Source organism: Ambystoma mexicanum, chromosome 6q (genome assembly GCF_040938575.1).
Source record: "Ambystoma mexicanum isolate Mex_15411 chromosome 6q, UKY_AmexF1_1, whole genome shotgun sequence".
NCBI classification, from domain to species: Eukaryota; Metazoa; Chordata; class Amphibia; order Caudata; family Ambystomatidae; genus Ambystoma; species Ambystoma mexicanum.
This window is the reverse complement of record NC_090937.1, coordinates 830,900,473-830,915,625: the sequence shown is the minus strand read 5'-3', so window position 1 is coordinate 830,915,625 and position 15,153 is coordinate 830,900,473. Positions and strand designations below refer to the sequence as shown.

Below are 15,153 nucleotides of genomic sequence, written 5' to 3'. Positions count from 1 at the left end.
TTAATCTTATGAAGCATTGTGAACCTACAAAGTGCTAAGTGTAAAGAGTAAAACATTGTCTCAGACAAACTGTATTGTCAGTAAACTGACAGCCCCTGTCAAAATCTGTGTGCAGTACCCTGGGCTACCTGTGGATGACAGCTGTCCGATGAGCTTCTGATGAAACTTCAAAGTATTTAAACTAAAAGTCTGCCGGATAAGCACACATAAAAGGATTGTTGCTAAAAGGAATACAGATCTTGGTTGTGTTTTTGATCCCACAGATGTAAAGCTAAGAAAGTAATGTATGTATGTGATTTGATGCAACAAGTTTGGTTTCTGCTGGATTTTCAATTAATAATAAATTAGCGTGGCTGAGCTACAACCCTTTGCAAGTGGAAAAACAGGTTTCTTCCAAGGGGAGGGGAGATCCTCTCAGCAGAAACTCACTGGTAGGTGATAATTGTAGTTTAGACCAGACTCTTGTCTACAGAAAGAGAATGAACAATAGCAGAGCCTTCAGCTCAGGAAACAGAGGTGTAAAAGGGGTCATAAACTGCTCCTGCAAGGAAATTCCCAAGGGAGGGGGCTGCTCCTGGACTGGAGGGAGAGACAAAGGGGCAGGACCATTTGCTGTTAAGCATGAACAATGAAACATTTTTAAAGACTCATAACTTGTGATTCAAACTGGTGAACAATATACAAAGGACAGATGTGTTAATCTAATTTTTGGCTGCACATTTTAGAACTCAGTAACATATTGAGGACAGGAATAGCAATATATGTGGTTTTATGTGAACTGTGTTAATGCTAAAATTATGAAACTTTACACACACATCCCTATCGTAAACACACACATTTGTGTAAAGTTGCAGAAAGTTTGGAAATTGTGTTAATGGCAAAAAAGGACACAATGAATTAGAAAGATTAAACAAGATCCCACAGCTGCAGGATTTTGAAGAACAGATACCACATACAATATGGAATCTTTGTGTGTGATTTGTGTAGAGGTGACCAATGTAGAAATATGTATTTAGGATAAAATCCGATTTTGAGACCAGTGGCTAAAGGGAGGTTTCTAAGGACTGTAAAGCAAACCATAAAATGTGACATAATCCGGTCTTGATACAATCACTCAGATGCAAGGCGGAGATGAGGTCTTGATCCACTCCCAGCTCACAGGGGCAAGCTTGGTGAAGCCAGCCCATACACCCATTTTGTGATGTCCTTTGAGAGGATAAATAGAGACAGCTGACAACACATAGGGACTCACTGATTCACTCACTTCCCTGATTCTGGCAAAGCACTCTGATCCAGCATTCTACATCCAGCTTTAACATCCTTCCAGATCCAGATGCCAAGAATCTTGCCAGCAATAGAGAACTATTGACTTTCATCAAGGCCTAATACTCAAATGTATTCTCGCAACCCAGTGAAGCGCTGTGGTGTGGGAAGGCCTTCTGAACTGGTATCCTGAAAATCTCTGGCTTGCTACCACAAGGCTTGCCTGAGGAACTCGCTATCCAGCTGATTTGAAATACCCACAACCAAGAAGGGTAGATGTTGTGCAAATCCGGTGATTGGCCTAGCGGATCCAGTCCCATGCCTGATGTGCTGTCCTTCCTTGACAGACCCAATCCATGACCAGAAATGACGGTCCTACTTAATAACTTATTCTGTATGTTTTAATAGGAAGAACTGTGACCCATAATATATCTGCATTGTATGATCCCAATCTCAAACCCATCCCATCTTTTATTCAGAACCATAGTATTGCTAGAACTATCTTTGCGCTGACTTTTCTCTCATCTGCGTTACTAAACCCTAACTTCTTATTGATCTGATTAAGAAAAGTAATTCCCAAACCAAACTGAAAATAGAGTATCACACATGAATTGTTATTAGCGGCTGTGAATGACTGATTCCTGTGTGGCATTCTCTTTTCTGTAGTCCTTCAGTTTTTATGATAGAAGCAAAACAGTACGATTGTCCCGTGATAGCGAAAATCGCATCAGGAAGTTTGCCGCGATTTGACATTCTGAGAGATTTCACACATGTGAATTAGCTTTAAATTATTTCCTACTTTGACTTTGAGATTTTAAATGTTTTCTTCTGACTAAATAATTGCTTGTGATTGTTTGCATCTGTTCAAAGTGGCTCCCATAGGAATTTATAACCATTTAAGTATTTTTGACCACATTTGGTGTATTTGCTCAGCCAATTCCAAAGACAGGTTCAAAGCCATTCTGACAGTTGAAAAGTCAATTCCGTTTTTCTCTTGTGTTTGAAGGGGGAACGTGGGAGTGACATGCTGTTTGATTTGTGTTATTCCTGAATACCGGCTCTCTCCTCACATCTATTGAATTTGCCTATAGGGGGATTGAAGGGTGTTGCAGGCGGAACCTCTAACCATAGTGCTATCTGTTCCAAACCAACACAACAGTATTCTTTTCTGTGCTGTATTTGTTTTTGTGTTCATTATTTGACTCTTAGTGCATTAAAGATACTATCCAGTGTTCTGTCACCCCATTGGTGATTGTTACATATTAAAATATATTGTGATTAAATTTCTAAATACCTAACTAAATGTTTACCTTTGCAAACTAGCCTGATCCCTGGTTCAGTGTGTCCGGGGAGGGGGTCTCAGGAGAGGGGTGTGATATGAGTGGTATATCGTTCAGAATATTGAACTTATAGATAAAATAAAAAAGAGTTGGGCGTGACTTGGGTGTGTGCCGGATTGAAATCACTTACAGTGGGTTCGCACGCAGATTTCCCAAGTTACAATTTTTTATATGAATCTTGTTGCGTTGCTGGATACAGTTCCCGGGACCCTCGCGCAGGGACCCTGAGTAACAGGCCTGCTTACAGGGGACCCCACTCACTGTTTGAATGGTGCGTGTATTCGCGCATGGGTGAGCACGCAAAGGTAGCTGATCTGGCAGTTTTCTGCTTTGCATGTGGCCGTGTCCGGGGCGTTTTGGGTGCGACTTGCGAATATGGTTACTTTGCGACTTAAATTCCATGAAAACGCCTGGCACGCATTTTTCTTTCTGCGCAAAGGGTCATGCAGTGTCCTTCTCGGTGCGAGGCCCTTCCCTGATTTCTGAGCGTTATTCCATGTATCAGGCCCTTTGTGTGATGTGCAGCTTGAATGTTACATATCAATCCATAAATCAATTCTTATTTTGTCTGTTATCACTTTTACAGTGTCTATAATTAGTATTACGCAGTCCCTCCCACATTTGTTTGCGATATAACAAAATAGTTCTTGTCTAGAAACAGTGAGGCTCATTTAGAACAAAACCTTGTGCAGGGTACCATTGCATAAATGCTCAAGCATAATCCACACATTCGGCTCTGTGCAAACTGTATTTTTACCATGCAAAGTAATTTTGTACTGTAAAAATGACTATGCGCTGACTTTGCCCAGACTTTGCACTGCAAAAATACACTTTTCACGGTTCCATGAAACAGGGTTTGTGTCGGCAGTGCAAAGTCACTTGTCAGCAGTGGAAATTTACTCTGAACCGGGCAAATAGTCCATGAATCAGGGACAAAGAGTTCAGCCACGATTGCTTAACATGCTGATGCATTCGATGTAAAATGCTTTGACCCATTTCCATTCACAAAAAAAGAGAAATGTTTTTTTGGGACTTGAGTGTGGCCACTTTGTAATTTTAAATGTTGATTGCCTGAGAAATGCACATGTTCTGTTTTTGGAATGTGGGCTCTCCATAGAGAGAACCTGCACATTTGCATAGAGCTTTGTGCCATAGGCCGGGTATACTTTTGGCTGCATATATGCCTGTTTTTATTACTGTGACATCATCTTCATATCTATTATATATGTGATTTGCTTTATATGAATAATTATGTATTTCTAAGATGCACCACAATTCGAAATTCACCACGGGTAGCAACCAGCACATGTACGCTCAGTGTAAATGATCCTATTGCACACATGTACACTCAAAGAAAGGGTTTGCGGCCGTTTCCTTGCGTAGAACTGGTCCCGCCCTCGTCTGCTATGTGTAATCGGACACTTTGAAAATATTTAGCAAAGAACGATTTAAAATTGTATATGTGAAGATTTCCTCTGTTTGCCGATAACCGCTGAGCATATCAGGCCAGCGTAATAATATATCTCGTTTTGAATAATAAAAAATACATATGTATTTAAAAATCAACAACAAAAAATCATTTTGTTGCAGGAGATAAATGTGAACAGCCTGAGTACAGAAAGATGAAGCAGGCACTGCTAGAAATAGAAGATGAGAAGCACATCCCACAGGAAAATGAAGAGTCATTCGCCAGGAGGAAGCTGGTGGTGGACGAGCTGTTTAGGAATGCTGATGCGGACCACAACGGACTCATAGACACTCATGAACTTACTCAGGTGAGAACTCCTACTCAGCACAAGAGCGCTGGGATGCATGCATTTAAGAGATCATGTGCAGCCAGATTTTTGAAGATCCCATTTTTAAAAATATGCAGATGTCCTTAATTTCAAATTCAACAATGTGCTTGCATTATTTCCTGTCAAAAGAAGTGCAATCCAAACTATGTAGAAAAAGGGACTACTTTTGCCAAACTTCATTGTAAGTATTGTACCATGTAGCGTTTGAAAAGACAAAATGCTCACTGTGCATATGGGGTGTCGGCAGTGTTGCCTTTCTTGGTGGGAAAGAAGACTTTGGGGATCATTACACGTCCCCTGCCATCCCGCCGGAAATTCCGGTGGGATTCCGTAGGACTACTGTGCCGTCTCCTTAGCCCGGTAACCTGGTAATCCCGGGATAATACGATTGGGGGAGACACCGGTAAATCCCCATTCCCATGAAGTCCCAAAGGAGTCCATGGGATGGGAATGCCGCAATCACCGGGACCGGTAATACCGGTGCCAGGGATTGCGGCAATTATCTGTCAGTAGGGCTGGAAGATTACAGCCCCTACCAGCAGACTTCCAGTTTACACGTTGTTACCGGCACTTTATTTCTGGACTGGCAAACTCATAATGAGCTCCTTTCTTTCGGGGTGGGGTGCCCTCAGGATAGTTCCCACGTGCAGTGCAGAGTTGCCAGCACTGGCAGCTGATGACTGTATAAAGTATTGGGTGCTTGCACTGAAATTGCAATCGTGCGAGCAGGCGCAGACCCTAAAATAGAGCTCTGGGAAGTTCAGCCCCAAGATTATTTTTGGGAAACGAAGTGCAAATTAAGCACTTTACTCAAACATTTCTTACTCATGCCGTGGTGTATTTTAAAGCAACTTGTATTGAGTTTAGAGAGCACTGAAATGCTGAACAAAAACAATTCATGATACTGTATTACTGGGAACGTAAACCATTGGTGCCTATTGTAAGCATAGAGGAATGTTTCCATCTATTGTTCAGCCATGTGTGTATTGTGCTAACACTGGTGTCTCCCACCAAAGCCACACCTAATGCAGGCAATTCACCACTATTACACGAGAGAGAGCTTAATTTGCCAGCTAAAAAGCAAAGCACAATATTTAACTAGCCAAGTAAGGACTGTTCTATCAGGGTTAAGAAAGTGTGAACTAAAATCTACAATAACTGCAAATCACTTTCATTTTTAAGATGCCTCAGTAAGCGAAGCATGCTTGCGGGACCAAGTTTTGAATCCGGGCAGAGCACACTCAGGTCAAGAAACCCAGCACCATTATATTGGGAATATTAATGTCCCTGGAGCATGCTGCCATGTGCCTGCCCTCGCATATTCAAACTTAAGACTCCTAAAAATGATGTGCTGGTCTCGTTGACCCTCCATCCGAGGTCGAAGTGGGCGGGAGCGGTCGGGAGCGGTGCTCCCATACTTTTTATTTTTAAGCTTCACCGTTCCTATACTTTTATTTTAAAAAGAAACCGTTCTGGAATGGTTTCGTTTTGAAATAAAAGTGCAAGAAGAAGTTGAAGCTTGCACTTCAGTGCACTGCACTGAACATTCTTATAAACAGCTGGTGTGTTTGGGGGTTTGGATTGTGTGTCGGAGGGGCTGTGGCGATGGGGGTTGTGGGGTGTGGGGGCAGGCCAGCAGGGAACATAGTTCCACTACGTATTTTCGTACACTTCGACCACTGCCCTCCATCCATTTCATGGTTCTCAACCAATCTTGTAAGTCAACATTGGTTTGGCTTAGAATCTGGGGCAGTGTGTTTGCTTCTTCAGGACCTGTTAAGTAGAGTGCTCCTGGTAAAGGATTAAAGGCTGGGCGACGGCTGCAGGGAGACACACCTCCACCTGGGGCTTAGAAGCAGATCTTTTCCACAGGATCTCATGTCACGAAGACGGCTAGGGAAGTTCTTCCTTTTTTCTTTTTTATTTGAAATGTCGCCACACACGTGGGGTCCCCTGTGACTCTGATAGAGAGAGTTTACTGTTTTGGGGAAGTTATCGTGTATGCTTGAAGCTCTCCTTCTAGCTGCCTTTCTTTGTTCTTGTTTGCAGAGGGCAACAGACCTGCCCCTGATACTCCACGGCCATTTACCACCTGCCTCCATTCATTTAGCATGACTTATCCACACAACAAAGCCATACAGTGGAAGACACGACATGCACATGTTCTGTAGGGAAGCCTCAGTCCAACAAACTAAATACTCTATCACTTTAAATGTGCATTTGCTTGTCAAAGGCAGACCTCTACAAAAGAAGTTCAATTATCCCAAACACGATTGATCCTGCTTACAAATCCTTGTGTGGGTCAGTGAATATGCTGAGAAAGTAATGACGTTCAAGATAGGACCGATCTTATAAACCTGCACGATAAAAACAGGGATGTCACCCACACAAGGTTCATTAGGAAGCATATCCCCTAGTGTTAAAAAAACAACTGTACACAGTTAAAACACCCCACCCACAAACAGTTGCAAGAATGCATTCTTCCCATTGCTTTTATTAATCAGTTGTACAAATCAGTTCTTCATTTGTGCCGGAGCTTTCCGGTGTCTGGCCCCAGCACTTATTTTGGAGGCGGGGCTATACACTGGCACTTTCACAGGAACCTTTTACAGGCAACAGCATATGTTGTAGGTAGCCTGAAGTTGCTGACTTCCTACAACCTGCCCATTCCTGTTCCCATTACACATTCCATGCCATCTTTTAGCGCCTAGAGGAATAGACGGATGTGACGAGTTGTGGGCGTAGTTTTCATCGGCGTAAAGTGTGGCTTGGGCAGGCCTGGAGAATTAGGCCACTGTCGGACTTCACGACGCCCTGTCAGCGGTAGGCTGCGTCAACACCTTGAACAAAAGTAGGCCTTCGGAAGTTGCTGCGAGCCACGCAGAAAGAACAAGATTAACGCCTTCCCGCTCAACTTTACAGCAAGATTGAACAGGTCAAAGCTGCACAGTCTTGGCTGTGAAGTGAACGTGCTGTCGGAAGATGCTTTGTTCCAGTCGGCCCTGGTAGCTTTGAAACAGCTATCATAGATCCGAAAGCATAAACTAGCTCGTATTTGTTTTACAACGTATAGGTGAAGAGGGTACGGCGGTTATGGGTTTGTTCATTTGATTTAACACTGAGCCTCACAGCGTGGAGAGTTTGCGATGACTGCAGGCAAAAGCCTGAACATGTATTTTATTCATTTTTGGTTCTGAACACTGCCCAGCAGTGAAAGAATAGAGCCGTGTGAGGCTCCTTGGCTCAAAATATATTCATACAGCCCACAATCATGTGAATGAATTTGATTTTCAAAACAGTGCCTCAAACATGCATTATATCCAATATTTCACATGCCTTGGGTGCTCGTTCGCTGGATAAGACATGGTTTAGAGGTTTCTACAGTGCTTGTTCTTGGTTGATGTTAAGGGTTAGGGAGTTCACTAGCAGAAAGCCGTAAGGGTAAAAGAGCAGAAATGGGAGGCAGTTTAGCTACTGGGCGCACTTGGGTGGCAGGGAAGCAGCCATGTCTCCACATTATGGAGTTACCTTGAAATCACTGGAGCGAGAAGGATTTTTTCAATACACAATTGTGTTGTATGTTCTTGTACTTTTAAGATTCATCAAAAGATTCAAAGAATGCAAAAATGAGCCCTAGCCGACCCAGACCACTGATACGGTGGGTGGTGGCTCGTGGGACAACACACAGTCCTCGATGGAAACGATGCTGGGCCCGTTTTTTTTAATTTTTACAAATTAAGCACTGGAGCCAATATGTCCTCAAAGATACACATGTGGGCATGCCTGTGAGAGGAATGTACCATGTGTGGTTCCCCTTCTGCATTTGAAAAACTTGAAGTGTACCAGATAAATAGATTTTCGTTTTAAACGTGTAGGCATGTAGAGAAAGCAGTTTCAAAGCATAATTTTGAAATCCCCGTATCACCCACCTTCTGCATTTAACAGAGCAAACTGAGCCAGCAGCAGCAGATATTAGCCTGTTAAGCATGACCAAGTTAAAGTCAGACATGAAAACTTCTGTGAACTTAATCAGGTGGAAAGCAAAGATGCTTTTCTCCTCGGATGCTACAAGGGCAGAGCTCATTCTACGACCCATCGCATCTGCAGCTACAGCAAATCCCATGACCCGCCCCCTTTTCCAGTCCCATTATTATGATGTTCGGGCCCTGCTAAACATAAGCCATTCCATGAATATTTGCACAGCATTATTCAGCCTGTTTCACTGCATAACTGAGGCATTAAGTTTGGTGTGCGTCTGACTGGTTCCAATAGCAGAAAGTGACTGGTTTGTGAGAATTTAAATAAACACGCACTGGTAAAGCCTATAGTTTTGGTGTTTCTAGTTTATTTCATTTTACACTTCACATGGACGGAAGCAATTTTGGAGTGACAGCACAGGGAGTAACAAATTGCAGCTTGTGATGGAATGAAGGGCAACTCTGCAGGGTGACGGAAGCACTGAGGGGGTGGGAGGAAGAATAAGGAATACATGGCCACCAGGGAGAATAGATGAAAGTAAGGCCAGCAACAGCACACGGGAGCATTGTACAACATGTGGGGGAAAGAATGACAGTGCAAAGGGGGAATGACAGTGCAAAGTGAGGGAGGAATACCAGTGCAGGGGGTGATGGAATTACAGCATAAAGGGGGGGGGCATCACAATGGGTGGCAAGAGGCTAAACAGGGTATCTCACTGAAGTCACCCCCAATCGAGGGTGGTCAGTCATAATTCCGAGAAAAAAAAAATCGAAAGACAATAATGTCGAAACAATAATATCGAGAAAAAAAATATCGATTTCTTTTTTAATTATATATTTATTTTGGGGTCCGGGAATAAAAATGGATAAAAAAAAACTTAAAAAGGGGGGTTGGGGGGGAACCCCCCCATTTCGATTAAAAATGTAATTAAAAAAATATTCAACTTTTTTTTTCGATATTTTTTTTTCGATATTTTGACTTTCAAAATTTTTGTTTTCGAAATTATCACTATTAACCCCAATCAAGCACTGTTTCTATTTGCTGTGCATTTGAAGAGGCAGGGGCACATGGGCTAATCACATCTTACCATCTCAGTTATATGTCTTGCTAAGAGATTTGATGATACCCAAATGGCATCTTGGATGGAAAAGCCCAATTGTGCAACATAAATGCACTTAATTTTTGCCCATCGTAGCTGTTTTCAACCGTAGGGTTGCTATCACAGCCCCAGACATGATCCTTTAATTGATTGCTCTATTAAAGTGGGCATTCCTTTTTCTGCCCTGGCCAGGGGAAGATTTATAGACGTGGCTATTACTAAACCACCCGCACATTTCACTTTCGGAACCTGGGTGTAAAGTTAGTCATTTATTTGAACCCAAGGCTAGTAAATCTTTTTGCTATATTAGAACACCCTAGAGAGTGTTCTGTGATGGGGATTGGTCAATCTGCAGGCTATGCACACTGGTATAGCCCGCAAATTGATTACAGCCTGTAGTTCAGGCTGCATGTCTATTCCGGAAGGGAAGAGTTAACTTTCCCTTCAGAAAGACACGTTCGTAGACAAACCTATCCACATAGGCTCACGGAAGTTAAAGAAGGAAAGGAAAGCAATGGAAAGACTTACCCATCGCTCACGGAAATGAAATAATAACATTAAAGCAAAAGAAAGGCTTTCCCAGCGTTCCAAATTGAAAATTTGTGGAGCTTGAGCAGAGGGTCCGGGTGTTATGCTCCCTCATACCTCGTTAAAGGCCCTTGCTTCGTTCGAGCCATTAACTCGGTCTTCAGGGCCCATAAAACCCAGTACGCCCATTGATGCAGGTCTATAAAGCTCTAGTATAAGGCTGCCCTTATCTGTGCACCATCCTTAAATGCCCACTGACTGGACAAGATCATTAAAATAGGTAACCTAATCCCAAAACGTGTTGGCCTTGAACACGTTTCCTTCAGTGCATGCCGTTTCCTTATTCCTTGTGTTAATGTGGTAATTAGCACACAAAGAAAATGGAGAAATCCAGCAAGAATCGCAATTGCAAACATATTTCTGCTTTTCTTCTTCGCACAAGTGTGATTGCGCTCCCTGGAATATTACTCTTGGCAGCCTTCTGGCCCTGTAGACCTTTATTTTAAAATGCAGCTGCTGTGACGAAGTGGCAAAGACAACCTCAAGGACATCATGATGCTGTACTGTAGGACCTCTGCAAAGCGGCCACCATTTGCTAATGCCCGAGCTCCAGCAAGTAAACACGTGTATTTACGCATTCCGCTGTGATTCTTTCTTCATCCTTTCAGTACCTGCTGCCGTGCCTGCACACCTTTCTAACTCCTCCCTTTCACCAAACCAATACACTAATTCAACACCCACAAAGGAATCCGAACGTATGAAAAATTAGTGACTCTGCAGTTGTTTCCTCTGTACATCCAAAAACCAGGAACATTTGTACTGAAATACTGTGGGAGAGCACTTCTTTATTAAACATTCTGGCCTACCCCAAAAACGAGCATATATTTAACTCCAAGTAATTATTGTTTTTTGGATCAGGTGAGTTGCTACTGCTAGGTCAAGAACACAGAGCTACTTAAACTGTGGTTTAATCTAGTTAATTAACCACATACCTTTGATACGAGATTAACACATTGAACCACGTGTGGCAGTAATGCAATTCCTCTGCGTATAAAAAAAGAAAACACGTTACTTTAGAATGCCATACCATAGATTCTCCTTACCTTTCCAAAGCTTGCATTTTAAATCAAAACTTGTGCTCCATCTGCCCAACAATCCATTGAATCGTCTGTTATTTATAGAATGTAATATTTCACTAGCGTTCCTTGCACAGCTCTGACCCTTACTCATCCCGTTTAAGGCCTTATTTATAGAATTATTTGCGTGCTGAAAAGTGACTTTTCACACTGATTAGCGCACACAACTAAATTCAGCGATTCATGGAACAGATTTTGCTTGCCTTTCCGTGGCATTCCCTGGGCATGTCGCTTCTTTGTGTGCAGTCGAGTGTTGTGAGCGACACTCCACGCAAAGTGTGGGACGGGCCTACGCAACAAAAGAAATAGTTGGCGGAGCATACCTATTCCCCATTCTCCTGGAAACATGAGGAAGAATAAGGAAAAACGTGGCCATGTTGAGGGACGGGCCACACAAAGAAACCACACCCCCATCCAAGTGTAAACATACCCACATTTATGGATTTCACAGCGCAATGTCACATCAGGTAAAGTCACGTGCAAACCTTGTGATGTCACTGCCCCATGGTAGTACACACAAAGTACAACACGCAAAGACAACATTGCAATCCACACCATTTCAATGTCGGTCAGCAAGGATGAATGCAGGAATACTGGGAGCCATCGTACATGGACACAGAAGGAGGAGGAGGATGCAGTGGCCCTGGATTTTCTCAACATACACCACGCTGTTTGGGATGCCAGACAGTCCTTTGTATGGAAGGTACAGGTTCCCCCCATGTCATCATAGACCTGGTCAGAGAGTGGAAGGAAGACCTTGGATCACCCAACATCTGCTCCCATGCACCGAACCCCCGGAGAAGTTTCTGACAGCCCTACATTTCATAGCCACAGGATCCTTCCAGTACACCACTGCCATTGTAGGGGGCATATCTCAGACCATACAATCCCAGTCTCTACACCAGGTTTTGGGCTGCATAACATCACATGCGTCCCTGCGTAGGAACATATATATGCCAAACACACTGCAAGAAAGGCAGAGCGTATCCCAGGAATTCTATGCACTAGCACACTTTCCACATGTACTCAGAGCCACTGATGACGCAAAAGTAGCGCTACTGACTCCCCGCCATCCCTGAATGCTGGAGCAAATTTACTACAACAAGAAGCATTGGCATTCCATCAAAGTGCAGGTCATCTGTGATGCAAAAGGAGTCATCATGCAAGTCAATGCCAATTTTACTAGATGCACACATGACAGTTATATCTACCGCCGGTCACCACTCTACCGAGCCCTGGCATCGGGAACATTCGGGAACAGCTTGCTCCTTGGTGAGTATCAACTGTCATGCACATGCATGCAGTGATGTTACTGAATGAACATCTGACCATGACAATCAATGTCGATAACAACCGTCTACACATTTGCAGGGGACAGTGCCTAACCGCTATCACCATTCCTGCTTGCAACATTCAGGAATACTGCCATACCAGCCTGGGTAAGGTACAATGCAGCACATATAGCTACTAGGGGCATAGTGGACCACACATTCGATATGATCAAGTCATGTTTCCGTTTCCCTGACCACTCTGGCGGGGTATTGCTACATGCCCCACCAGTAGTACCTAAAATCATCATGGCAGCTTGTCTCCTGAGAAATGTTGCCACTTGGCATGGCATACCGTAGAGCTTCAGGAGGGACATCATCCTTAGCCACAAGCACCACCCATGACCTTGCTTGGACAAAGGACACAGAGGGAGCACACAATCACCTCACATATTTACCAGCTCCTGTGGAGCACACACAGTGAAGCCATGTCACACAATGTCAATGCACCCTGTAGTCCCCTGGATGACATGCAACAACTGCAAGAAAAGAGTCGCCAGCCCACCATCACCATGCCACTCCCACACCCATGCAGCTGGACCAGCTCACCTCAAGTCAGTGCAATGTAAAACACCCCACAAAGTGACAACTTCACCACCCACATCACCTCCACTGCCTGCCCCCTCTATGCCAAATTGTGAAAGGCCATATTCCACCTACCCTTTGTCCCGGCGAGGAGTCACTGTGATACATCAGATCAGGCTGTAGTCATAAGGACACTGAGAAAACTCATGAAGCGAGATCCCTGAGAGTTTAGAAACACTGTATCCACTCGGAAGCCCTCTCAATGCCACAATGTGGCATCCTCTGATTAATGTGGCATCAGGTCAGTATACCAAACACTGGTAGGTAAAATCCTCAGCAATTGCAGTGAAGACAGGATCCAGTGAAAGGCAGCTGGACAACCCGTCAGCAGTCACAGAGGAAGGCAGGGCACAGAGACAAAATGCAGTAAAGAGACAAGCAGACAAAAGAAAAGAATGAGAAATGGAGGGCAAGGATATTGCCATACAAAAGGGAGCAGGCAACAGGCAAGAGGAAGGAAAGGCAGAGCCCAGAGGGACTGGACTGAATGGGCAACAATGAGCATGTAACTGAAGGGAGCAGAATCATAAAATAGCTGCAGGGATACGTTGCACGGTATGCATTGCCATGGCAAAAAGCAACATCAGGCCTATGGCGTGTGCCTGGTACCCGAGGTTGGGACATTCACCCTGTTGCAGTCAGACATACAGGTCAGCCGCCATGCCGTGCTGTGCTGTGCTGGGTGTTTAGAGTGTAACCCGATACAGAGCCAAAAAGCACCAAGACTGATCTGCCAGTATGGCTCTTCCCACTACACGTAAAGTATGTAAAGCAGTGAACTTTGTACAGGTGACAGTTTTCCATGAATGCGGCGATATGCTCTGCCATATTAGGACAGAGCCAATCTTCCTCCATGTAAGCAGCAAGTACTTCTTTTCCCATATGAGTAGGATGATGCAGTTGCATGAGAGCAATCTGCAATAATGTTGTTGGGAGTACTAACTTGGCTGTGCTTTCCTGGAGTCCCAAAATTGAACATCCGTCCTTACCCATAAGTCCTTCTCCTCTGTTGGAGCCCTTCCCTGAAACTCCATTATCTCTGTGGCTGGTAACCTATTATAGCCTTCTTTTAGAATCATATTACACACATGGATACGTGTGTTTGATGGGGTATTGAAGTCTGTTATCACTGAAAAATATGCTGCATGCTTTGCTTCTCCTGCTTCAGTGCCCTGAGAGAATGCATCCTCCCCCTTGTGTGGGCCTGGCACGTTACTACCACCATTGCAGAGTTAAAACGCATCTATGAGCCTGCCTAATAGGGGTGCGTGCTGCACCAGTGTGCCGTCAGCACGTCTGAAGCCCCTTCTCTGCCATCGTGACAGTCCAGAGTGTATTGCCGACCTCACATAGGAAAAATCTGAATAAACTCTAATTCCCTGGTCCCTGTGTGCTTCTAATGTCATTATGAGAGACATTCATACTTCTGCTTGCGCCGAAAAATGGGACGGTAATCTTGTGCTTGCTATTACTCCTGGTGTACATCTGCTTTTAGTCTCACCACTGCCGTCCCTGTATGTCTTTCCCCTGTTGTCTGGTCTATTGTCGATGACCTGTCAATATAAAGCTCTTCTTCCCTTCAAGCAGCTTTTCCCTCACCTTGGGAAGGTCATCATACTGTTCCATGTATGTAGTACAACCATGTACATAGTCTCCCTCCTCTACTGGCTCAGCTAAAAATGTCATGTATTGATAGTCCTGCACCTCACTTCCTTGATTGCTGGATTTGAGATAATCACTTCATATCCAGAAGCTTGCTGTGTGGTCAATGTACTCTTGGGTCTTTCGAGAATTGCAAAAAGGTCATGCTCCACGTAAAGTGTGGTGCTGAACCCCATGGTGATACTCGCTGACTTCTCTACCGCGTATACAGCAGCAGCCAGAGCATGCTCACAAGCGTAATGTCCACTCATTGCTGGTCTAAACATCCAATATAATAAACCAATTGTTTGTCCCCTAGGGTAGTATTCTGTGTGAGCACTGCAGTCATCACTATTTCATTGGATTGTGAGAACAAATGTTATTTGTCGTGATAATCTGGGATCCTTAGCACTGGAGCTGCTCCTATTGCTTTCTTCAGATCCTCAAAAACATCAGTCA

At 43.9% G+C, this 15,153-nt stretch overlaps 1 protein-coding gene across 4 annotated transcripts in view; it reads left to right on the top strand.

The window, feature by feature from the left end:
• Window positions 1-15,153, top strand: part of FSTL5 (follistatin like 5) — a 3,721,575-nt gene that overhangs the window by 1,907,915 nt on the left and 1,798,507 nt on the right. For all 4 annotated transcript variants that reach the window (XM_069631359.1, XM_069631360.1, XM_069631358.1 and 1 more), the window contains exon 5: window positions 4,194-4,378. In XM_069631359.1, the coding sequence (XP_069487460.1) occupies window positions 4,194-4,378 (185 nt within the window). The remainder of the gene's footprint in view (window positions 1-4,193; window positions 4,379-15,153) is intronic.